General features: G+C 41.8%; 1 protein-coding gene across 5 annotated transcripts in view; it reads left to right on the forward strand.

The window, feature by feature from the left end:
* The window catches only part of AKAP12 (A-kinase anchoring protein 12), a 35,093-nt gene that overhangs the window by 17,286 nt on the left and 2,972 nt on the right, over nt 1–14,835 (forward strand). For 4 of the 5 annotated variants that reach the window (XM_068397368.1, XM_068397377.1, XM_068397382.1 and 1 more), the window contains 2 exons: nt 7,942–11,792; nt 12,551–14,514. In XM_068397368.1, coding sequence (XP_068253469.1) covers nt 7,942–11,792; nt 12,551–14,488 — 5,789 coding nt within the window. In that variant the 3' untranslated portion in view covers nt 14,489–14,514. Of the gene's footprint in view, nt 1–4,827; nt 4,893–7,941; nt 11,793–12,550; nt 14,515–14,835 lie in introns of those variants that run through there. The other variant, XM_068397394.1, reaches the window with a different exon arrangement.

A 14,835-nucleotide genomic window follows, 5' to 3' on the forward strand; every position in this document is an offset into this window, starting at 1 on the left:
TCGTTAGGGGTTCTCACAAATGTCCCAGCGTTTACTGACCTGTATTGCTTATCCCATCCTCGTTCCTAGCGGAGCAGATTTATTTATTTTTTGTTCTCAAATACCCGAGTGCCAGCGTTGCATCTGTCTTATGCTTGGTCAATACATTTCATTTTGAAAAGCAGAACCAAGTCACTGAATGTGAGACATGGACAGCATGGGTAACCATGAAATTTTGTAAGAATTTGTAGCTGCTGGTTTGGTTCCCAAGCAGAACAGCTGGACTGGTTTGAGAGCAGTTTATTGTTGTGAGTTCATTTAAAGAAGAATCTTTCACTACAGTAACTGTATATCCAAGCCGTGGCTAATGAACCTTCTGGGTTAAAAACAAACAAACAAAACAATGTTAGAAGAACTTTGTTGTTTTTTTGATTTTTAGTGCTGTTTATTGAAACATTGAAATGAAAGAAGTAGTATCTTAAAATCTTGAATGAATGAAACATGTAACTTCCCTTGCTGGAATCTGGGAAGTTGGTCTCTAGATTGGAGCAGACAAGTACAGCTAAAGCAAAATCTTCCAAAAATAAAGGTTTGTGAGGAATGTTATAGCATCACAGCGGAAATGATTGTGCTGTCTTTTAAGTTACTTTCATATGAGGTTACGTACAATGTCCTTTTGCGGGGACGTTGCTTTTGTTTTCTTGAAGAGCGCTAAGCCATGAAACATTACAGCTATTTTGCAGTTTTTGCTTTTTTAAAAATGGACACAAAAGTATGTGAGATTTTAAAACTTAACTCTTTGGTTGCCACCCAAGTACCAGAGAACTGAAGACTGAACTTAATGGTATTTGTTCGTAAAGCTTTCAAAGAACAACATGGTTAGAAAGCTCATGAATTGCGTGTATGCACTGTGAAATTTAGTATGCAAAAATCTCTGTAAACCCTCCCTCGTTATTTAATTGTTCTGAAAGAACTCCCTCCCCACAATTAACATGGCAAGTCAGTCCTTAGAAATAATGGAGTGAATAGAATGGGGAAGGAAGTAGTATGTGCTTTCCGTGAAAGAACTATTTGTACAGTGAAGTGGAATCAAATGTCGTGAATAGTAGGGAGAGGAAGGAAGAATTTGTGAGATATATTGTCAAAAAGCAGCAGTGTCACAGACTTTAAAACCTTATAGTTAAAAAAAATAGTTAGAAGGGTGGCACCTGGACATATTTCTGTGTTATTTTGTTCACAGAATCACAGAATCACAGAATGTTAGGGATTGGAAGGGACCTCGAAAGATCATCTAGTCCAATCCCCCTGCCGGGGCAGGATTGCCTAGACCATATCACACAGGAACGTGTCCAGGCGGGTTTTGAATGTCTCCAGAGAAGGAGACTCCACAACCTCTCTGGGCAGCCTGTTCCAGTGTTCAGTCACCCTTACAGTAAAGAAGTTTTTCCTCAAATTTAAGTGGAACCTCCTGTGCTCCAGCTTGCACCCATTGCCCCTTGTCCTGTCAAGGGATGTCACTGAGAAGAGCCCGGCTCCATCCTCTTGACACTTGCCCTTTACATATTTATAAACATTGATGAGGTCACCCCTCAGTCTCCTCTTCTCTAAGCTAAACAGACCCAGCTCCCTCAGCCTCTCCTCATAAGGGCGATGTTCCACTCCCTTAATCATCTTCGTGGCTCTGCGCTGGACTCTCTCTAGCAGTTCCCTGTCCTTCTTGAACTGAGGGGCCCAGAACTGGACACAATACTCCAGATGCGGCCTCACCAGGGCAGAGTAGAGGGGGAGGAGAACCTCTCTCGACCTGCTGACCACACCCCTTCTAATACACCCCAGGATGCCATTGGCCTTCTTGGCCACAAGGGCACACTGCTGGCTCATGGTCATCCTGTTGTCCACTAGGACCCCCAGGTCCCTTTCCCCTACGCTGGTCTCCAACAGCTCTGTCCCCAACTTGTACTGGTACATGGGGTTGTTCTTGCCCAGATGTAGGACTCTACACTTGCCCTTGTTATATTTATATGTTATATATGTTACTGCAAAGTAGGTGGTGTGTTTGTTTGATTTATTAAACCCAATCTCCTGCAACTTGTGGTTAAAAGAATCAGCATTTGTGGTATAACGTCCAATTCTTACACTCTACAATGAAAACCTAAAAGCGTAGCTTGCCTCTTTTTAATTGGTAAAGTATTCAATTTCACTAATAATTCCAAATAGATGCTTTATTCTAAATAAATCTGTTCAGGGCAGGTTTTTCATAGATATTGTAATTTCAAGCTGTGTTTTGTTTTTTAGTTACTGCTTCTCCATCCTTATCAGTTTTTACCCTTTCTTGGCTTTGTCTTTAAATGTTTCTAATAATGGTTAGAAGAATTGTGCAGTTAAGGGAAAACTGCATTTAACAAATCAAAGCTCGGTATATCACGGACACTCGGTTCAAATTATTTTTTTTAACTGCTGCCTTCTGTTTCAGTGTCATGCGAGTTTTAGAGCAGTAGGTGTTTTTTTACAGGTGGTATTCATAGCAGATCTAGATACAACAGAGGCAAATGATTGTAAAATACCCCTTCACCCTTACGGCTTCTGCGTTCGTTTACGCTCATGCAAAGCTACTGAGAGGATTGTGTATGTGACTGAAAGCACGATTTGGCCCGAAACTCTTAAACACTGAATAAATGAAAACGGCACAAAGTCCTCTGGAGCCTTTCAGTGGCCAGTGGGGTTTGTGAGGCGGGCGCAGGGTGTGTGTGGCATCCGTCTGAGAGACTGAGAATGTAGGGAATTCATGGAAAAAATCCAGCACTGGGCTGCAAATCCTTAGGGGGAAAAGTCAACCAGCTCCAGATGTTGACATGGTTGACTTTGAGCACATGAAGTGCTGTGGATTTAACTCTTGCAGTCAGAGTGCTTTTTTTTTTTTTTTTTTTTTAACCCTCTGGCAACTACCAGGGTAGAAACACATTTTCCCTTCTAGAGGCAGATGAGATGGTGGGAGCAGTTAAGTTTCACTGCCAACAGTGTTTATCAGCCTACTAAAAGAGAAGTGTCATTTACTCATTTCATTTTTAATGGGATGGGACAGGAATTCAGTCATTCTGAAAATGTTAATTTTCCAACATTTGATCAGTATACTTCTGATAAAACAGACAGAAGTTCTTACCATGGACTACCTGTGAAATCGTGAAATCAAGCACTTCTGATTCGCTAAGGCTGTCAGTCTCATATGTTTCTTTCAGAATAAAACAAAACACTTGCAGTTATTAAAACACGAGCAGCACCTTGATTCAATTAAAAATGTTTGAGAAGCTTAACTGGTGCGTAAACAGTTAAATTAGAATTTCAGCATTAGTTCTTGGCCACAGTGGATTTAAATAGCAAAGTGGATCAACTTTATGATATCAGCTTTGATTTTTATCGCTGCCTCTGGATATGTTTTTGTTGTATTGTTTTCCTTGACTAGCACATAGCTGGTGAAGTGCAGCCCTGCTCAGGACAGACCTAAAGAAATGGTATTCATAACAGTGGTTTACTAGATTTGATTTTTTTTTTTTTCCTGGTAGGTATTTTGATGAGGCTCTCCTGTGTTTCTGAAAGATGCTTTCAAATTCCATTAATTCATTCAGAAATTGCTAGTTGTCTTGCCAAAATACCTGTGGTAGTGACATGCTACAAGTACTCTGGACAACAATACCTTGTGTAAATAACTTCCAGAGCTTTCGAAGTGGAGTTACTCACGGTTTGCTTTGCATTCAGAAGTGCACTAACAATGTTTGAGCACCAAGAATGTCATTAATAAAAACGTCATTAAAGAATCCGACTGCTAAATATGGAGTTCGGCGTATACAGTTGACTGCTCGGGTCTTCTGTTTCTTTTATGCCCCACTGGATCTAAAAATATTCTTTGGTGTATATCTTGTGAAAGTACGACTTGGAGATATATTGCACTGCAAGCTTGTCACACAAGAGTGGCAGCCTCCTGGCAGCGTGCAAGCAAATTTCCTGAATGGCATCTCTCTCCTCAAATGCTGAGGAAGGGCACCAGAAAGTCAGTTTAAAAGACTCTCCCAGTAATTTAAAGGGGAAAGAAGCAGAGAAAGTAGACACTGGGAGCAACAGCAGCAGGTCACATAAGAGCTGACATTCAAGCTCTGTGTTACCTTGGGGATGAATTACCTTCTGGACAGGTGAAATGCTTTTTGTTGTGGAATTGAAGGGGTAGTGCCTGGACTAAGGCTAGAAGTATACCCACTGTGTGCTATGAGGGAGTGATGGAAGGGTGACGTGTGTTGCGTAGTTGCAGCTTTTCAGGCTGGTGTTAAAAGTATGTGCTCAGTCAGTCAATGTTTTTGTTACTTTTTCCTTTTGCAATTTATTCAATGAAGTATTGCAAGGTAGCATGTTTGCTGGTCTCCCAAGGAAGACCTAATTACTGTCAGCCTGATGTAACAGTTTTGAAAGATTATCACTGTGCCTCTAAACTGTGTTCTCTATTTTTGTCATTGCATTTGCTATGTTAGTACATACCCACACCTGCAGATGTTGTAGTAGTTATTCAGCTCTTTTCACCTGCAAAGCACGTGATACCGAGACAGATACTGAGTCTTTGTCTTAGGGTGTTTGGAACACATCCATTTAAAACTAGAATAAGCGAAAATCCTTTGAATGCTTATCATGAATATGAAGAGATGCCTTTATACACCAGTCTTATATCTTATCTCTCACTTTGGAAATGGAATACCTCGCTCATTCATTATTCTGCATCATTCCCCTCTGACAGTAATCCTGTTTTCCTGTAAACCCCTGAAACGCCTCTTAAGCACTGAATTTGTGTTACAGGATTAAAAAAAAAAAAAGAAATGCAGCCTCAACTGCAACTTCTTCTATCTTTTTGAAATCTCAGGATTCTCAAAATGGTAAGCATGCGTTCCCAGGGGGTGTTTGCCAGAGGAAAGGGGAACCCTTAGAAAGCTGTGTCTCTAGCTGCCCGCCAGTTGCATGCAATAAGACACGAGTGTCTTTTGAACTCTCCTCCGCTCCTACTGCCTTCTTGCTTCTAGTGCTTCCCACCAGCATTCCCCAGTGGCTCTCAGCCCCATTTTTTGCTCTACCTTTGTCTGAGTCGTGTCAGGTGGAGATAGAGATTTCCATGTGTCTAAAGCACGTTGTAAGCACGTTGGCATTAATGCAGGACTGAGGAGGAACAGAAGGGGGACTTCGTAGACCTTGTTTCCACCAGAGGTGCCAAGAGGCCTGGCTCATGAACGAATTTTTATTTAACGTTAAATGATCAGTGTTTCATAGCTGGTTCAGCTAGAAAAATATTGTAGTGTAGACAAAGGGAAGAAATATCACCTTCTTCACCCAGGAAAACGAGAAGAGTTAAAACACTTTGTCTACCTATCTGTATATCTAGAGTATATTAAAGATTATAGAGTATATTAAAGTAGCTGTTACTAAATAATCATAAAACATGTGATATGTGCCTTAGTGTTTGAAGAAATGTCTCTGACTTTGTGAATTCCCATTAAGCCATGATAAGCTTTCTGTTAAATTACATAGTTTGACGGAAATGACAATGAACTTCTTTCTGGACCTAAGGATAAAAGAACACAGATACAAAAGTGGTTCCTTGGTTTTGTCCTTGTGTAGTCTCAGCATACAATTATCTAATGTTTGATTCATAAGAATCTAAAAATGTTAATAGTGTAAGCACATCAGTTTTTGTTTGGTAACCATCTTCAAATGAAAAGAGAGTTCAAAAGTGTTATTGCTGCTTCTGTCTGTGCTTACAGCCTTATTTCCCTTCACTGACTGAAGTGTTCTTGCAGTGAGTTATTTTTGCTCTTGAAGTGTTCTGGTGTTTGCAAGAGGTATATTACCAATGGAGTAGTGATCCTGTCCTCTTCAGAAAAATGTTCATTTCTTCTTACCCTGCACCCTAACAAATTACTTGGTTTGAACATCTCTGTTTTAAATGTTCAGGGAGGTAGGGTGTTACCAGAGGTCAGACTTTTAAGTGAATTGGGAGTTAACAAGTAAAGGAAATAATCTTAAACTGTTAGGTAAAGGGAAAAATAAAAAGCTTTGCTTATGTCAACTGAGAAACAACAACCAGTAGGCTGCTGATAGTGAATATAAACATAATTTGCCCTCTACATAGGTATTAGAAGCCAGTATTCTTGTAGATGTAGTTCCACTTACTATTTAGTAGTGTTTCAGCCTTACCTAGAGTGCATTGTCTATGTGCTTATGAAGATGCCGTTCTTCTCCCAGGGGACATAGGCAAGTAGAATTGAGGAAGCATCTAGGCTGCAAGGGACCTCTGGAGATCAGGTGGTCCAGCCCCCATGCAAAGCAGGGCCAACTGCAGAGTTAGATCCGACTTAAAAGATGGATCAAATAAAAACTAAATCACTTTGGGGAATTCAGTGACGCATGTACTTTTAAAAGCTGTGTCCTGCATGCCTTTGGGCATCAAAGTAGCACATGTGTAACTTAAAAGAAAGGGGCCGTGCCTTCTCCCAAGATGTTTCTGTTTAACATTGATGACTTTTTCTTTTTTAAATTTTATTGTCTTAGCATTCCAACAGATTTGGTCAGAGAGAAGAGCATGGTCACTCATGCCCTTGCACTTCCACCTGTTGCACAAAATCAAGGGTTAAGAAAAATGTTAAACTGAAATCCTGGTGGTACCCAAGCCCAAAAATCTTTTGGTGTCTTGAATGTGCCAGGGATTTTATTTTCACCTGTTGTCCTGTTCATCATCAGGCATGTTCATCACACAGTCATTACTATTATTAAAATTCTCATCATAGGCAACCGCAGTTTTACCTGCTCATTTTTTTTGTGTTTAAATGGCAGAACTTAAAGGCTTCGTGTCTTTGTTCCTTTCCACAGTTTCCCTCCAAAGTTACTTATTTGGGGCATGGGGAGCTTTCAGTTTTGTGCTCTAAACTGGATGTCTGCTGGCTTCTTAACTGCTGCATTTCAGCTGGTTTAATGTATATGCCACTCTGAAGTTAGGCAGCTCACGGCCAGAGGGAGCGGTAATACGTACATTGTCCCAGCAAGACTGAGAGGGTGGTTGCCAGTGTCCTGAAGGTAAAACTCAAATGGTGCTCAGGAAAGAAATAATGCAAACACAGAACTGTGAGCAGTGGAGGGTAGGATTTTACCTGCGTGTGTAGTAACAACCTCATTAATTTTAAGTGATATGGAATTGCTGTAGATGAGGTTTCTGTCTGGCCATAGTGGTGATGTGATGGATGGGAGTATTCCAAGATTCATGATCTTTAAAACAAATATGTTGGAATGTAACTGTTTTGGAGGTTAGAGGTTTTCAGAAACATCGGAAATTTCCCATGGGTTTTTTCACATCTGACTGTTCTTTTGGGATAGAGCTGTAAAAAGAACATTTCTTTTCTCGTCATCATTTTAGGCCAACACACTTTTTAATTTATTTTTTTTTTCCCTCAGAGGTGTCCCTGCATGGAAAGGATACTGAGCTTTGCTTCAGGAATAATTACATATATTGTTCTGTGTATTCTTTGAGTAATGATAGGATAGAACCATTTTTTTTCTCACATAAGTTTGCCTTAAAGTAATAAAAAAAACCACCCAACCCAACCCCCTCCCACCAAAAAAAAAACCCAACAAAAAAGCTACAAAAGAAGGAAAGAGAATGAGAGAATATAAGCTCGAAAAGTGCATTTGCAAATAAACTTCAGAAAGACCCATAAAATGATGTGAGGAAGGAAAGGAATTACAGTAATCTTTAGAACAAAAACTATTCCTTAAAAAAAAATTAATAGTAGCACGTAGAAGAGGCACACAGATAATAGAACATGTTTGTTTAGGAACGTTTCCTAAAAATGAAAAAAATGACATCTATTTATATAAAGGTACAGTATAACATTAAATTGAGAAGGGAACTAACTCTTTTCTTTCTTTTTTTTTAAATAGTTGGACAGACAGAACATTCCAGTGTAACTTTGAAGGAAGACACTGAAACTATGGAGACAAGTCCCTCTGACTCAAACACCAAGGATGGTATAGATGCTGAGAAGGAGGATGCTCACACAGTTAAACAGTTGCAGTCTTCGGAAGAAGACGCAGAAGACCTTGACCACGCATCTGATCCACAGTCTTATGATCTGGGTTTTAAAAAGGTTTTTAAATTTGTTGGATTCAGATTCACAGTAAAGAAGGAAAAGACAGGAAAATCGGAAGCAGTTCAACTGCTTACTGTAAAAAAAGAAACACAAGTTCCTGAAGGAGCTGATGATCAAAAAGAAGTCAGCTCGGAAGAAGTAGCGATGCCTGTGGATGCACTCTCTGCAGAAGACAACACCAAAGACACACTGAAAAATGAAAAAACAGAAGAGGAATCTCCTAAAACACCAGAAGCAAATGAGATTTGTTCTCAGTCAGCTGCCTTAGCCACTGATATTGCATCACCGTTAAGAAAATTTTTTACTCAGGGATGGACTGGATTTAGAAAAAAGAAGAATTTTAGGAAGCCTGAAGAAGATGAACTACAGTCTCCTATGAAAGAAGAGGAGCAAGAAAAAGAGGGGGCAACATTAACAGCTGAAACCAGTGAAAAGGAGGAGAAATCTGAGTTTGAGAAGCAAGAAGAGAAGAATGTGACAGCAGTAACTATTGAAGTGCATGAGAAGGAGCAAACTGAAGGTGAAAAGCAGGAGTCAAAAAAGACTGTGGCAGCCATAGGAGTTGAAGCATGTGAGAAGGAAGAGCTAATCAAGCATGATGAGCAGGGACAAAAAGAGGATGTAGCAGCAGCAGCAGTTGCTAAAGAAAGTGCGAATGAGAAAAAAGCTGAAGATGATGATCAAGAAAGGAAACTGGTGGAAGTCTCAGAAGATCTCGGTACAAAGGAAGAAAAAACTAAAGAAGGAGAGAAAGAAAGTAAGGTGACAGAGAAACCACTAAAAACAAGGTCTGTGGTACCTGTTATCACTGACCGTGTGAACGGAGAATTGAAAACATCCTTGGAAGCCCTACCTGTGGGAGAAAAACCAGAGTCAACTGGAGTCAAGTGTGAAATAGAGGACAGAACTGAAATGTCCTCTGAAGAGAAACTTGAAGCAGGATTTTTGGCAATTGAGATTTCTAGTGAACAGCTTAAAAAATCTGAAGGAAGAGAAGGAAATAAACCTGCTTCACTGGGGAAAGAAACATTTGATGAAAAAACAGAGGAAGCAGAACGGAAAATTTCACCCACATCAGAAGACATCACTGGAAAGGTAGACACACAAGGAGAAGCTCAAGATAGAACCCCAGAGAAGAAAGCAAGCAAAGCACATGAGACAAAACTGACTCCAGGTGCTCCTGGATTGAAGTCCTTTTCTACTTCTGAACATTCAGTTGACACAGAGAATGATCAACAGTTAATCCAACCCACTGATGAAGGTCTACAGGGAAAAACTGGTATAGTTACGACTGATACTATCAAACCGGATGAAATAACCACAGGAATAACTCCTGAAGAGGCAACTGGAAAGAGGCCTCCAGAAGGTATCACAAATGAAGCTGAACTGCTGTCTTCTCAAGAAAAAACTAAACCACAAGGCAGCCCTTTAAAGAAACTCTTTACAGGTACTGGATTAAAAAAACTGCCTGGAAAGAAGCATAAAGGCAAAAGAAAAAAATCTAAGTTAGGGGAACAGGGTGAAGCAATTCATCACTTATCAGATTCCCCAGATAGCCCAGAGGAACAAAAGGGGGAGAGTTCTGCTTCTTCTCCTGAAGAGATGAATGAAGTTCCTTCTTTGGAAAAATCTGTAGATGGAATGCAGGTCATTGAAAATGAAGATGCTGCAATTTCAGATGTGGAGAGAAAAAGAGAAAGTGTTACACGGTGGGCATCATTTAAAAAGATGGTGACTCCCAAGAAACATGTCAGAAGACCTTCTGAAAGCGACAAAGAAGAAGAAATTGATAAGACAAAGAGTGCTGCAGTGTCTGCAACTGAAAACGCTGTTGATGAAGATCAGGGAGAATTAAAAGAAAATGGGATGGACCAGAAACCAGAGAAAGCCACAGAAGAGCCCAAAAGAAAGGTTGACACCTCTGTGTCATGGGAAGCTTTTCTATGTGTAGGTTCCTCAAAGAGAAGAGCCAGGAAATCATCGTCATCTGATGAAGAAACTGAACATAAGCTTGATCAAGAAAGCCAAAAAGTAGAAGAATCTGGACAGAGCAAAGAAACTGCAACAGATGCAATCCTTACCAGTTCTCAGGAGAGTGATCAAGGACAAGGGAATTCTTCCCCAGAACAACCTGGAAGCCCATGCGAAGGTGAAGGTATTTCAACGTGGGAATCATTTAAAAGGTTAGTCACTCCAAGAAGGAAATCCAAAAGCAGAATGGAAGAGAGAACTGAAGACTCTGTTGTGGGATCTAGCCTGGAGCATTCAACATCAGATGGTGAGCCTGGAAAAGATGAATCGTGGGTTCCATTTAGAAAACTGATGCCTGGGCGTAGGAAGAAAAAGTCAGGTGGGAAGCCAGAACCAACTCATCTTGAACAAGCAAGAGAAGACATGGCAGAAACAACTGAAGACGACTCAGATATTCCAGCTGTTGTTCCTTTATCTGAATACGAAGCAGCAGAGCAGGAGAAAACTGAAGCCCAACAAGCGAAAGATGCTGAAGCAATGAGAGAACGAACCTCAGAGGAAGACAGAGCAGAAAAATTAGAGGAGACCCTGAGAACTGAGCAAGCACATGAAGGGCTGGTACATGCAGTTACTGTTACTGTTGTGGAAGGAGAAAGAGCGGTTACTAGTATTGAAGAAAGGTCACCATCTTGGATATCTGCTGCTCTGACAGAGTGTATTGAGCAGGCAAAAGAAGAGAAAGAGACAGAAACTGAGAAAACATTTGAATCGGATGTTATTGTGGAAGAAGCAGTGGTAGCTGCTAAGACAGTGCCAGAGATGAGAAAGGATGTAAGTGATGACACCACAGCAAGTGAGCTAGAGCTAACTTCAGAAGCAGTGACAGCTCTGGAAGAGACAGCAGGAGCTTCCTGTGCTGAAGAAACGATGGAAGTATCCCTTGCTGAGGAAACAACTGAGATGGTTTCTGCTGTTTCACAGTTGTTAGAAACCCCAGATACTACAGAGGAAGTTACACCCGTACAAGAAGTAGAGGCCACTGAACAAAATTTGAAAGAATTAAACAAACAGACACAAAAAGTTCTTCATGAAGTTGCTGAAAGAGTGAAGTCAGCAGATGTAGCCCAGCTGGTTAGTGAAAGAACCGTGACAGCAACTGTAATTACAACAGTGCAAGGAATTGAGTCAGAAGTGAAAGATGATGCTGAAGATGAGAAAGTTGTAGGTCAGGAACCTCTTTTGCTTGAACAGTCCTTGAAACAGGAAGAACACAAGGAGGATGAACTCCAGGCCCCGGGAAGTGCAGGGAGCATTGAGGGCCAAACCGGAGTTGAAGAGAGTGTTCTACAGGAAGGTTCAGAGAGAAGTGAAATACCTGCTGCCACAAAAGAAAGCACAGAAGGATGTGAAAATGTCGATGTATTGAGAGGTGAAAGCCAGTGGCAGGCATGTGAAGAACCAGTTGTAGAAGACCATGAAGAAATATCTGAAGTTCAGAGGACAGTAGAGGAACCTTCATCACAAGACAGAGACTTCCACGTTATCAAAGCAGTCACTCCCAAGGAAGAGCCGTTTGCAAAGCAGGAGTCTTCAGAACAAGGGGAACTGCCTGTAACAGATTTGACAGTAGATGAGACAAGAGATGAATGTATTCCAGAAGTGCAGACTGCCGTAAGTATTACATATAACACAAAGGTTCATCTGTCAAAGAAAAAAATCAGCAAGTGTTAGATATTATACCTAATCTAGAACAAGGTTGTGGCAGTATTGCTGTCAAGGACCTTCTTTGTGCAGCCTGAGGCAACTGAAGTTTGTTTCCAGTGAGACAGACACACAGATGTCCAGAAGCAGCGGCCACTGAGGCTTGTAGTCAGAGTGAGGTGGATGCAATTCCTGCAGAAACGGGGTGGGAGATGGTGTGTGTGGATCAGAAGGTGCTGAAACAATTGGTATTAGGGCTCCTGCACAGTGCAGTATGACTGAAGATGTTACATGAAAACGTGCAATACATATGTGATCCATATGGTATCGTACATAGCAGACGGTATCTTCAGTCGTAGGCAGGGCTACAATTGTAGCTGAGGTAGTTCTGCAAAGCGGGGAAAGAAATGACACCACTATCTCCAGCTTTAAATGCGCAGGAGTTATTGTGGCTGATGTGTTCCTACCTTCTTCCCTACCTCCCCACCTTCTTCCTGTCTTAGTCTTTGTTTCAAGTGCTGTCTGTTGTCCCTTGCTTTAGGCTGCCCTTTGTTTAATGAGCTGTGTGTCCTGAGAAACTGAACATGAGCTGGGATCTTGGTGACCCACTAATCTCGGTGTCATCACCTCATGCTTTTCCCGTAACCCTCCTCTTCCTGGTCATTTCTTCTGGTGCTTTTTCACCCAGAACATTCCTGGTCACTCCCTGCTCATACCCTTTTTCGCAGGTCTGTTGTAATTCTCCACAGATGCAGGACAAGACAGAGGATGAACTCCCTACCTTGGGGCTTACAGCTGAAGAGCCTGCACAGCTTGAAGGAGAGGACAAAACCCTCACCATGGGACCAGAGTGCACAGAAGCAGCTGTCACTGTGGTCCCTGTTAAACCTGAAAGACAAGAGGAAATTCCTGACTTAGACTCACAAGAGCAAGCTTGTACTAAAGGAGTTCCTAGCAGGGCAGCTGCCCAGAGAGAGGAAGAGGAAGGTGATGCTGTACTCCTTGGAGTAAAGAGCACAGAAGTCACTGAGGTTCCTCTGCAGCATGAGGTAAAAACCTCTGCCCTTCCTTCAGAAACAATTGGCTCAGAAGCAGCTGCAGATGCTGAGCAGAGTGTGGGGGATGGGGCTGGCAGGCAGATCACAGCAAAAGATTCTGTGCCCATCCTAGAGCCACAGTGCAGAGAAAAAACAACTGAAACCCCCTCAGAGAGTGATGAAACTGAAGGTGGCAAAATGGAAGATGCTATGCTCAAAACTGAAACACACTTAGAGAGTGATACCACTGTCACTGAGGCTCCTGCACAGATTGGAGCAGACAGCGTATCTAATTCGGCATCAACATGCCCAGATATCACTGGAAATGGAAGCACTGTCCTCACTGACCTAAGTCCTAAGAAATGTGAAACACTAAGTAGCTTAGCTGAAGAAAAGACTGTGGAAAAAGAACAAGAACTTGTAGAAACCTCCAACTGTCAAGACTTTCAGAAAGAAGATAACAAAAATGAGCAATCGATGGAAAGAGCCGAAGAAGTATTTGAATCTGGAAAATGGGAAGCTGTGAGAGGTGATGAATGTTCAGCTGCTGTCCAGCAAGAGGTTTTAACTGTGCAAGAGGAAGGGTCTGCCTCAGCCTTGCTACAGGCTGAAAGCTTGGAGGCTCTGAAAGTGCCTGTGCCTGTAGCAGCTGCAGCAGTTGAAGAGCATGTCATGGCAGAAACCGTAACGCCTGCAGACACAACGGCCGAAACTGTACAGCCTTTGGCAACGACACCAGAGCAAATGGCTTCTGAAGAGGTCCCAGTTACTACTGTTGACTACTCAGGCTTTGGGACTGCAGAGCTTGGTAGTGCAGAAGCTTCTGAGCCTCAAGTAACTCCTGCTTCCATGAATGGAGTATCAGAGGAGCAAGAGAGGCCCCAGAGTCCAGGGCAACCTGAGCAAAATGGTATTCCTCTAAATGACGGTTTGTCTCTCACCCACGTGGAATTTGAGAAGGATGTTGTTCAGTCTGTGACTATAGAGTCCCAGAGTACAAAAATTGTACTGAATGCCATCCAGACGGCTGTTCACAAACTTGCAGAAACAGAAGAGTCAGCTGCCTTTGAGTCAGAGCAGTGCATTAAGTTCATAGGGAAAAGCCCATCAGATACAAATATACCTGAACTTCTGGAAAATACGCAGTTGGATCATCAACTTCCAGTAAAAGAGGAAGAGATACGGAGTAACGAACAAGAGCTCCAGCAATCAGGAATAGTGAAAACTGCTACCTTAACAGAGTCTGCTGAAATTCATGCAAGTGTAGAGAAAACAAAGGACATGCTCTTAACTTCTGAGATGCTGAAAGATGGACAAAGTCAGAATTCTTTAACAATTGTGACTAGCCCTGAAGACATTTTAAGGGAAAGTGTGAGACTTCAGAAATCAACACTAGAACTAAGTACTTCAGAAGATTCAACCAAAGACCCCCTAGACATACACCCACCAAAATTAAGGGAAAAAGAGGTTGGGCAGATTATGGAAATCCCAGACCAACACACAGGTCAGCAAACATGCAGAGAAAGTGAGGAAGAGCACCACCACCTGCCAGTGGAAGATGGGAAAACACAGACATGGAAGGATGATAGTTGCCAAGAAGGAACATCTTGTGGAGTCCACAAAATCTGAACTCAGTGGCTCCTGAGACCTTGAATGTAAGTGACATTTTTAGGCAGCAATTTGATTCTTTTTCCAAAATAGTTTAGAGGGGGATCTCTAAAACTGTTGTGTCTCTATTTTTGTTTTTTATTCTGGTGAAAGGCAACTGCTCCCCAGTTTAACCAACAGGCCACAGATTCCACGCTCCCTTCTCCCTTTACTGCCTCTCTCTCTGGCTGCTCAACACCTTGTTTGTTTTCTGTGCAACTACCCCCATTTAAAAGCCTACCCAGGCCTTTGACTTGGTCTGTAGTTTTGGGGTGATCTTTCTGGGAGGTAGAAAATGTGGTTTCTAGTTTTCCTAGGTACACCCTCAT

The sequence above is a fragment of the Nyctibius grandis genome, chromosome 1, assembly GCF_013368605.1.
Source record: "Nyctibius grandis isolate bNycGra1 chromosome 1, bNycGra1.pri, whole genome shotgun sequence".
NCBI lineage: Eukaryota > Metazoa > Chordata > Aves > Nyctibiiformes > Nyctibiidae > Nyctibius > Nyctibius grandis.